The sequence below is a fragment of the Hyaena hyaena genome, unplaced genomic scaffold, assembly GCF_003009895.1.
Source record: "Hyaena hyaena isolate Hyena2069 unplaced genomic scaffold, ASM300989v1 scaffold_769, whole genome shotgun sequence".
Lineage (NCBI taxonomy): Eukaryota > Metazoa > Chordata > Mammalia > Carnivora > Hyaenidae > Hyaena > Hyaena hyaena.
Genome location: NW_024081401.1, coordinates 597,271 through 606,902, shown reverse-complemented (window position 1 = coordinate 606,902; position 9,632 = coordinate 597,271). Strand labels below are relative to the sequence as shown.

Sequence of the window (9,632 nt, the reverse complement as noted above, 5' to 3'; positions counted from 1 at the left end):
TGGGGAAACAACAAATGGAGGTCAGAGAAACCCGATCCAAAGCCAAGCCCAGCCCCCCAATCCTATCTCCCAGGGCTTACCATGGAGGCTTGGAGGGCAGAGCTGGAGAGGGTGGTTCCTGCAGGCTTTCCCTGGGCTCTGGCTCCCGGCGGGCACCCACTGTCTGTGCCACTAGTTGGAACATGGACTTGTCCAGGCTCAGCCAGTCGGAGGGTAGCCTAGAAGAGAGCAGCCAGGGCTCTGGCTCTGTCTGTATCCTGGCTTAGAGAGGCTCCCCCAATCCCTCCATCTACACCATGGGCTGCCTCTCACCTGTTTGTGGGCCGGGTCTCACGCTGAGCCTTTCGGGAACCAAAGAGGTGGCCCCACTTGATGCCCCCAGGTGAAGGCTCTGAGGTTCCTTCCTCACTTTCTGCTGAGGCGGCAGTGGACCCTTCCCTCTCCCGACTGCGCCTCAGCTCAGCCAGTACAGAATCAGGGGGGCTCCCCATCCAGAAGGGCCAGCCCCTGTCCCGGCCAAGGGTCTCCTCAGGGGCAGGGCAGGCCTCTGCTCCCTCGACTACTCCCTCTCGAGGGGGTGGTCCCCCACCTCCTGACCCTTTCTTTTTCTCATTGCTGCTACTGCTGCCACCACGGGGGAACCTAGAGCACTCGGCTGAGCCATCGATGTAGACCTGGGAGCTCTGCATGAGCTGGTACCACCAGCCAGCCTGCCCACCTCGGGCCCACCTGCCACGCCCTGGGCCCCCAGCTGCCTCTGCCACCTCTTCTGTCTCCTCTTCCTCTTCATCCTCTCCACCTTCTGAGGCACCCACACCCTTCACCCGTTCCCCATGGACTGCCCTGTCTGTGTCTCCAGGGCCCTCCTGGCCCCGAGCCCGGGCCAGCTGCAGCGTTGAGTGGGCAGACAGCAGTAGGTCCTGGGACACCCGCAGCAGCTCCTTGTGCTGCCGCTGCTGCTGCCCACTTTGCAGCAGCCGGTGCTGGAACAGCAAGTCGAGGCTGAAGGGCAGCAGGGCCAGGGGCTGTAGCAGCAGCAGCAGCTCCTCAAAGAGCCCAGGGCACACAGTATGCGCTGCACTCAGGAAGCCCCATGGCTGGTAGTGGGTCTGGATGATATCTAGGGGAGAAAGAGAGAGTCCTGAGCCACAGAGAAGTGCAGCATGGTCTGGGGTGGGCCTTTGAGAAGCAGCCCTGGCAGAGCCGCACAGGCTGCATACTGTGCCCTCAGATGCACTCTGGTGGAAACACCACCACCTGAAGTTATGTGGGTCATGATCTCCAAACCCTAAGTGGCAGTCCCAGGTTCAGAGGAGAGGCGTTGGGGTTCCTAGCCACCCTGACTTCCAGACTGCCTGAGTATCCTGCTTACTTCAAGGCTCTAACTTAAGTAGAAGCTGGGGAAAGTTTTGGGCAGAAGCCTCGGCTTTGAGGATGAAAGCTTGTGTGGTTCCCTCCCCACCTCTAGCACCTGTAAAGAGCTGTGCCTCCCTCTTTGAGCCTCTGAGTCTGGCCTATATTGAGTTTGCAAGAGAGAACAGTGTTCTAGGCATTACCTTCATGGTTATAGAGGTGGTTAAACCAGAACTCCAGGGACCGGATGCTGTAGGGAAACAGGTGAAGAGAGTTGAATCTTGGGTGGATATAGCCAGATGATAAAGTACAAAGGAGATGGACATGGGGTCCCATGGACATAGGGCAGAGGTATAGGGGAACATCCTCCTTCTATGGCAGGGATGCTACCTGGTTCATTTCATGTAATATGGTTCTGGAAAGTCGGTGGGGACGTTGGGAGGGGGTGAACATGTGATTCACAAGCCAATTTCTTCCTTCTAGAAAGGAGTTGACTTGCATAGGACCCAAGAAGTCAGGGAAGCTACTGTGAGAGTACAGGGTACACATCCCAAAGGGGATGGCCTGGGCCCATACTTGAGAAAGAAAGATACTAGGATGTGGGTCTCAAGGTGGACTTATGGTCAGGCAGGATTTGGAAGTAGTGCTGGAATGGGGAGGATCAAGGTTTATAATATCCAAAGAACTAGATTAATTTCCAAATAAGCCAGATTATGGATTAAAAGCCAGATTAAAAGCAAAGGACCATGTTGGTGATCAGTGCCAGAGGGTTGTGGGTGTGGTGGGAAACCAGTGACCTACTGAGAGAGGCTGTAGCTAGATGTGGGTGGGGGGGAGGTAAGCCTGGGCCCTGGCCACAGATCCTGCCTATCCACCTGACTGTCTCAGTCTAGAGAGTTGGTTCCTCAGAAGTGGCGGAGCCCAGGGGAGAGGGCTGGTGGTTTGCAGCTCTTGGTGCCCCACACACTCACTTGAGCAGGCCAAGAATGAAGGCGTTGAAACGCATGGTGTGACTGGTGAGCTCTGGAAATTGGCTGACTTTGTTGTAGAGGCCATGCAGGACCTTGGTGGATGGGCCTGAGAGGAAGCCAGAGTTAGCAGTCACATGTCCAGTCTCTGGAACCCTAATTTCAGCCTAGAGTCCATATCTTGCCACCCAGCACTTACCTAGCTGTGTGGAAGCCTCAACCACACTCCATGGCATGTTCTTCCGTTGCCCAATGATGACATCTAGCACAAAGGCCTTGAGCCCATCTTCCAGCACAGCCTGGACTGCAGGGCACAAGTATTTCAGAACCAGGTGGCCCACATTGGGGCTCACAGAACTATTCCCCAGCTTTGCCTGTGGATGCAGTAGAGAAGTACAGGGAATCATTTGATGCCCTACCTTGGTCCTCTCTGAGTCTCTTGGATCTGAGCATGCTTCTCTCGTGATCCCCCTCTTTGCCTACCTTCACTCCAGGATCCCGGCTTGTGCCAAAATGGGCTACAATGAGGTCCACAGCAGTGTTAACTGCCTTCACCAACCCTACAAGTAAGAATTTGATGTGAGACAGGTTCCTAAGGAAGTCTGTGAGCAACATGGCTGAAACTGAGCCCTCCGTGGAGAGAGGGAGGGGCTTCCACTCTCTCTCTCTCTCTCTCTGTCCCTGCACACAGATCTCAGTCTCACCAAGGACCAGGCCCTAGCCCCTTCCTGTTTTTGCCCAGTTCTCAAGCCCTGCACTGCTTTCACCACCAGTGGACCCATCTCAGCAACTGCATCTTCAAGACCCTCTTACTCCAAACCCTGGATCAATCTAACTATCCATCTTCTCTGCTATGAGAAACCAGGCTAGTGGCTGCTGGAGAAAGTCCAGGGCCACTCACCACAGTGACTGACAAGGGTACTTCTTGGATGTGCATCTCGCGGTACGCTCTGCTACCCTTTCATGTTGCCAGATCTTTACTCCTCTTCTCAAGCCCTTGGTTCTACTTCACCCAGAGAACAGAGGCAACTGGTCATGAACACAAATACATTCTTCCTACCCTCTCTCAGGCCTCCCTCACTCTCCATCTTGCTCAAGGTTCTTCCCTCTTCCTAGGTTTGAATCGCCCACTTTCCCTCTGCAGCAAGGGACCTTAGCTTCATCTTTATTCCTTCTCACAGGCTCCTTCCTTTCATCCCACAGTGATACTCAGTTCTCTCCACATCACCTCACTGAAACAGCTCTCTTAGTCCCGTGGTCCCTTATTTTCTAAACATCTTAGTAGATGTTACCATCCTGCTTACTGAAGCTGTTAGACCCTGTAGTACTTGAACTGTCCCCAGTAGAGCACATGGCTACTTATTTATGGCATGGCAGTCTCCCTCACTATACATAGCTTCCTAAGGTAAGAGACTGAAGCCCGATTCTTAAGCACCTGATAAATGACCCTTGTGTGCTCATGCACACACGCCATAAACAATGCACAGACTTCTACGTCTTGCCCCAATTGCTGTCCTAATTCCGTTCTAGCATGTGGAGTTCTAAGATAGGGAAATATTCTGGAAGATTAAATGGTAGGGCAATTGTGCAATGTGCACAAATAGGTACTGAGAAAAGAATTCCCAGCCTGAGCTGGGGTAATATTCACCTTTTTTCTGAAGCAGGTCAATGGAAATGGCCTCTGAGTTGCCATCTGGGGACAGACAAAACTCAGCTGGAGGCTTCTCGGTCAAGGAAAAGGGGTCTTGGAAGTCAGGGCAGGTCAGTGGTAATGGCTTCACTACTTGACCTGCAAAGAAGAGAAAAATCAATCTCAAGCAACTCTCCCTCCAAGAGTTGCATCTGGGTTCTGTGTTCCTTTGGGACTGACCCCTTCTCCAGCCCTGCCAAGCTGTGTAGAGCCTGTCTTGGGTATACTGGGGACCTGGCTCACACACCATTCATCCGGCAGTTCAGATGGCCAGCAGCACTGAAGGAGCCAGGGAATTCAAAGATGGGGTTCCTTCGGGCCAGCCGAGCTTCCTGTGGCCTTCGGTCTAGGCTCCCTGACAATCCAGGTGGCCCTAGTGGGTTCTTCCTCCTGTATTCCCGCCACTTGAGTGCTTGAGGGGACAGGTGATTGGCTGAAAGCAGAGCAGATTAGCAGAAAAGACAGATAAGAGTTAGCAGGAGACAGCACTTCATATCCACTCAGTGGGCCCATATAAAATATGAGGGCTAGGTTTGTGTGGACATTATCCATAGATGCTGGGGAAGGAGATGTAAATGTTTTAACCCCTGACCCCAGGCTGGAATATAAGAAACCATTCAAAGGGGAGGTAAAGATGCTTGGGGTGGGGGATAAAGCTCATACCATTATTGGGCCTGGAGGTCATGCTGCCCTCACCACCTCCTCGGGCTAGACTTTCTGCTCGACTGAGGCTAGATCTCCAGGAGCCCAGAGGGGGCAAGCTTCCTGTTCCACGGAGACGGTACTCAGCCAAGGTCAGTATCTTCTGATCCTCCTTCTGTGGCTGCTGCGAGGTGGCAGGCCGGGCAACAGGACAGGAGTGGCTCCATGGGGGTGGGCTTTCTGTGCCTGTAGCCTGCTCTGGAGGAGGAGAGCACGAGGTGGAAGCAGAAGAGTCGGTGCTGGCCCCAAAGGGGCCAGCACTGCGGATGGGGGAGTAGCTACCCAGGGGTGACGGCCTTGAGGTTTCTGGCTCAGGCCCAGCTTTCCTGGCACCTCTGTTGGTGGGTGCCTGCGACTCCCCTGAGGGAGCTAAGGCTGGAACTTGAGCAGTGGCGGCAGCCAGAGGGGCAGGCTGCTGTGCACGGCCACAGCCAGAGAGGCTGTAGAGCTGGGAAAGGCTGTGGAGGGCCCGGGCCTTGGCCAACTGCTTGGGGAAGTGGTGCTGGAACACGAAGGGCTGGATGGGCAGTGTGGTTGGCCTCTGCTCCTTGCTGTAGCGAAGGACTGGTCGGCTCTCAGCACCACCTCCTGTGGCAACAGTGATGGAGAAGGAATCAGACAGACATGCCCTGAGACCCCCATGAGAGGAAGCAAAGAAGCAGACAGATGATGCCCACTGGGGAGAGGGGAAGAGACAAGCAGGACTTGAACTGTAGGAACTGAATGGGGTAGGGGTAATCCAAGTTTGGGAATATGACACTGATCCTCCCATATTTTGTAAAACATTTGCTATTGTTTTAATGATGCTGAACTCCCTTGTACTCTTGGCTATTCACCCCTTCTTCATTTTCTTGACTTCAAGGGTGGGTGTATCTTAAGGCTCCATTCTTAGATCTCCCTTTACACTTTCTCCCCTGCATTGTTCAAGTTTAGATATTCATACAGATGACTCCCAACCTACTGTTTTAGCCCCAAGCTTCCCCTTGATCTCTGGATCATTCTGCTTTAAAATTCTGCTTTCAATTATTTTTTATTTTATTGTATTTTGAGAGACAGAGAGAGAGAGAGAGAGAGAGAGAGAATGAATCTTAAGCAGGCTCCACTCAGTGCTGAGCTGAAATCAAGAGTCAGATGCTCAACCAACTGAACCACCCAGGTACCCCAAGGATTTTGCTTTCACTTAAAAATTGCTATTTTAAAACACTTCATCTATCACTTTTCTCCTGATGACTTCCATTTCAGTCAATGGTAGAAACACCGTTTCCTTTGTTTCTAAAGCCTAAAGCCTAAAGAGTTGGAGTCAGAGTCACAGGCCTTCAGGGTAAGACATTATTTACTTCAAGCTTTTGCTCATCATCGCCTGTCTCCAATAAAGCTGACTCATTTCATTCTTAAGCAAATCTAACCATAATATTTCTTTATCTGCAGCTGGGATCAGCCTCCTGTCGCTCTTATCCACCCAATTCCCACTATTTCATAATCTTGGCATTGGAATCTCAGGTCTTCATTTGCTCCCTCTACACAGAGCTGTGGTCCCCAAGACTGGTCCTCTCCTGCTCTTTCAGCTAATCTTCAGGTCATCATCTCTCAAAACATGGGGCTCCGAACTAAACACAGAATTTCAGGATACTGCATACCTGGATTGTCTTTGTGTGAGTCGGGCTTCTAATAAAACACTGCCATATGATAAACATCTTGATGAACACAAGGTGGTGCTATAAGCACTTACAAAGCCTAAACCCCTGGGTGTGGCTGGCTAGCACAAGTCTGTGAGACAGGAATTAATATCCTTACCAGACAGATCAGGGTATTGGAAATTTAGAGATTAAGTCATGTGCCCAAGGTCACATAACTAGGAAGTGGAAGAAGGAGAATTCTGCCTAAGCCAGAGTCTCATTTAGGGGCTAATGTTATCTTTATCACACTGCACTACACATGAAATAGTAGCCTTCATCTTTTCCCATTTATTTATTTACTTCAGTGAGTCTTAAGGGGACAGTGATCACAACCCCATGGAATGCGGGACTTAGAATCATTCCTAAGGGACATGTTAAAAATATACCCTCTAGTTATCCCTAATCTGTGCTGAGAGCAACCTTTGTCATTCTCCCTTGATTACTGTGCTCCAGCCAAACTTCTTTCTGTCCTTAAGCATGGCTAGTTCATTAACATCTCAGGGTCTTTTGCACTTGCAGTTCTGCCCTAAATCTTCTCATCATTCAGGCATCAGCTCAAATATCACTTCCTCAGTGGCAACCACCCAATCACACTGTATCTCATTATCCTGTTTTATTTTCTTTTTAGCACTTTATCACTATCAGAAATTAATCTCATTTGTTTATTGTCTATTACTCCTTCCTTATGAAGGCTCCAAAAAAGCAGGGTTTTTAAATTGTTCACTGATGTATCCCTAGTGCCTAGAGTAGAGCCAGGTATGTAATAGGTACTAAATGAATATTTGTTAAATAAATGAATCCCCACTGTCTCCCTTGGCTCAGTCTCGTCTCATTGCATCCAGATCTTCTTACATAAATCAGTCTTCTTCCTAAAATACCAATTTTATCCCGTTGCCATACTGCCCAGAGAATAAAGTCTAATCTTCGCAAACAGCTGTCCACACCTGCCACCAATTAGGCTGTTCTCCCCTCAAACTTCCACACCTGCCATTCTCATTGATACCACTCTTCCCACTCTGTTCCCATCTTTAAGCGCACAGATTTCCCTGCTGGGAATGTCTTCCTCCTTTCCATTCATTTAAGTATCAAATTTCAAGGCTGAACAGACTCTGGATATCAGAATAGGTCTTCCCAACCCTAGCTTTGGAAGGAAGCCCTTCCAAACTGCTGACTCATTCTGAGTTTGCTATCCATTAAATATCCCAAATCAACTGAAGTACAGCTCACCTATCAAACTTCACATTGTTCCCTGCTTTTTCAGTTTTGTTCTTTCCAGACTTGGTAAGATCTTTTTGAATACTGACTGCTGTTCAGGATCTCAAAGAGATCTCAGCTTGTTTTGTCATTCATGAATTCTTTGAATAGTCACATGTAGTAAAGAATCAAGAGGAGAGACCTGTGGTGGGTCACTGGAGACTTATGGAACAGAACACCATCTCTATATGAAAAGTCTTAACCTGATAACAAAACAAACAACACTTTTAATGCATCTCTGACCAGGACTGCTCTTGCCCTAAGAATGCCAACCACAACATCCTCTGTGCCTAGAGATACCTACCAGACAGTACAGTCTAAGAAGGGCATAGGTTCCAAGGGACTCTGGAGAGTCTCTGCTGTTTCTGAACCTCCTCTTTCCTAGAGACCTCCCTTTCCATTCCCCACTCCCCAAAACAGCTCCTCTGTGTATGTGTAGGAGTGTGAAGTCTTCTGATGGGCTGTGATCTCCCTAACAGCAGAGATAAAACCATTTATTTATTTATTTATTTATTTATTTATTTATTTTAGCCCATTTCATTTGAGAAGCCAATGGACCCCAACCTGAGGCTACAGCACAGCACATTCCCCTTTATCTTCCTTTCCCCTGCTTTGTCTCCTCTTTCCATCCAAACCCTCTAAGATCTGGGTTCCACCCTCACTCCTCTCAAATGTTGCCTTTGGGATTCTTCAGCCTTAATAAGTTAGTCATTTCACTTCAAAACTTTGTTGAACTCTTTTTGAAATTTTCTCATTTAGTGCATGTACCTTCACTCTCTCCAGGTTTTCCTCTATTCTCCTAACTATTCTCAGTCTCTTTGGAATGTTGCTCTGCTCACTCTTAAGTCATTGTATCCTTGGGGCTCTCTGTCCTTGTTCCCTTTATAACTCCACACATTCTCCCTGGATGCTCTCATCTACTCAAAGCTTCAACTACCTCTTTTTTAGAAGTTATTTTTAAAAATTTAATTTAAAATATTTTTAATTTTTTATTTAAGTCCAAGTTAGTTAACATATAGTGTAATAATGGTTTCAGGAACAGAATTTAGGGATTCATCACTTCCATATTAACACCCAGTGCTCATCCCAACAAGTGCCTTCTTAATGCCCGACACACATTTAGCCTGTTCCCCAACCTACCTCCCCTCCAGCAACACTCAGTTTGTTTTCTGTATTTAAGAGTCTCTTATGAGAGTCTCCCTCTCTGTTTTTATCTTAATTTTCCTTTCCTTCCCCTTTGCTCATATGTTTTGTTTCTTAAATTCCACATATGCAACTACTACCTCTTTTAGTATGATGACTCTGATTATGGCCGCCTCCTGACCCCCAGGACATTCTTTCTAATCCACCTTCCACTCAAACAACCAGTGATCTTTTTAAAATGCCAACGAACACATGCTACTAAGCTGTTAAAAACAACAAAATGCCACTTCCCTGATTAAAACCCTTCAATAGTTCCACCCACACCCCACCATGGCTATACCAAATTATTTGCAGTTTATGGAAAGCATCAAGTTATTCTGCACCTTTGTAGTTTTATATAGACTACTGTAGGAACCTAGAGTGTTCTTACACGTCTCCACAAAGCATATTTCTAATCGTCTTTCTAGACCGGTTTTAAATATAAATTATGTTAGCAGTCCTTCTCTGACATTTTAGTCTGTTTGAATATCCCTCTCATAGAGCAGTACCATAAACTGTCATCTCTATGTTTTAATTATGTTTCCTTTTCTGTTTTCTTCCTTAGTCAGTATTCTTTTTTTTTTTAAAGCTTTTTTTTTTTTTTTTTTTTTTTTTTTTTTTTTTTTAATTTTTTTTTATGTTTTATTTATTTCTATCTAGGAGAGAGAGAGACAGCGTGAGCAGGGGAGGGTCAGAGAGAGAGGGAGACACAGACTGAAACAGGCTTCAGGCTCTGAGCTGGCAGTCAGCACAGAGCCCGACGCGGGGCTCGAACCCACGAACCGCGAGATCATGACCTAAGTGAAA

The 9,632-nt window shown here is 48.1% G+C and overlaps 1 protein-coding gene across 5 annotated transcripts in view; it reads right to left on the bottom strand.

Annotated features, from left to right (window-relative positions):
• RUSC2 (RUN and SH3 domain containing 2) overlaps positions 1 to 9,632 on the bottom strand; it is a 64,700-nt gene that overhangs the window by 696 nt on the left and 54,372 nt on the right. For 4 of the 5 annotated variants that reach the window (XM_039218548.1, XM_039218549.1, XM_039218547.1 and 1 more), the window contains 9 exons: positions 4,675 to 5,301; positions 4,259 to 4,444; positions 3,970 to 4,110; positions 2,805 to 2,881; positions 2,521 to 2,695; positions 2,325 to 2,430; positions 1,557 to 1,603; positions 313 to 1,120; positions 81 to 218 (listed from right to left, as the gene is read on the bottom strand). In XM_039218548.1, the coding sequence (XP_039074479.1) occupies positions 81 to 218; positions 313 to 1,120; positions 1,557 to 1,603; positions 2,325 to 2,430; positions 2,521 to 2,695; positions 2,805 to 2,881; positions 3,970 to 4,110; positions 4,259 to 4,444; positions 4,675 to 5,301 (2,305 nt within the window). The remainder of the gene's footprint in view (positions 1 to 80; positions 219 to 312; positions 1,121 to 1,556; positions 1,604 to 2,324; positions 2,431 to 2,520; positions 2,696 to 2,804; positions 2,882 to 3,969; positions 4,111 to 4,258; positions 4,445 to 4,674; positions 5,302 to 9,632) is intronic. The other variant, XM_039218550.1, reaches the window with a different exon arrangement.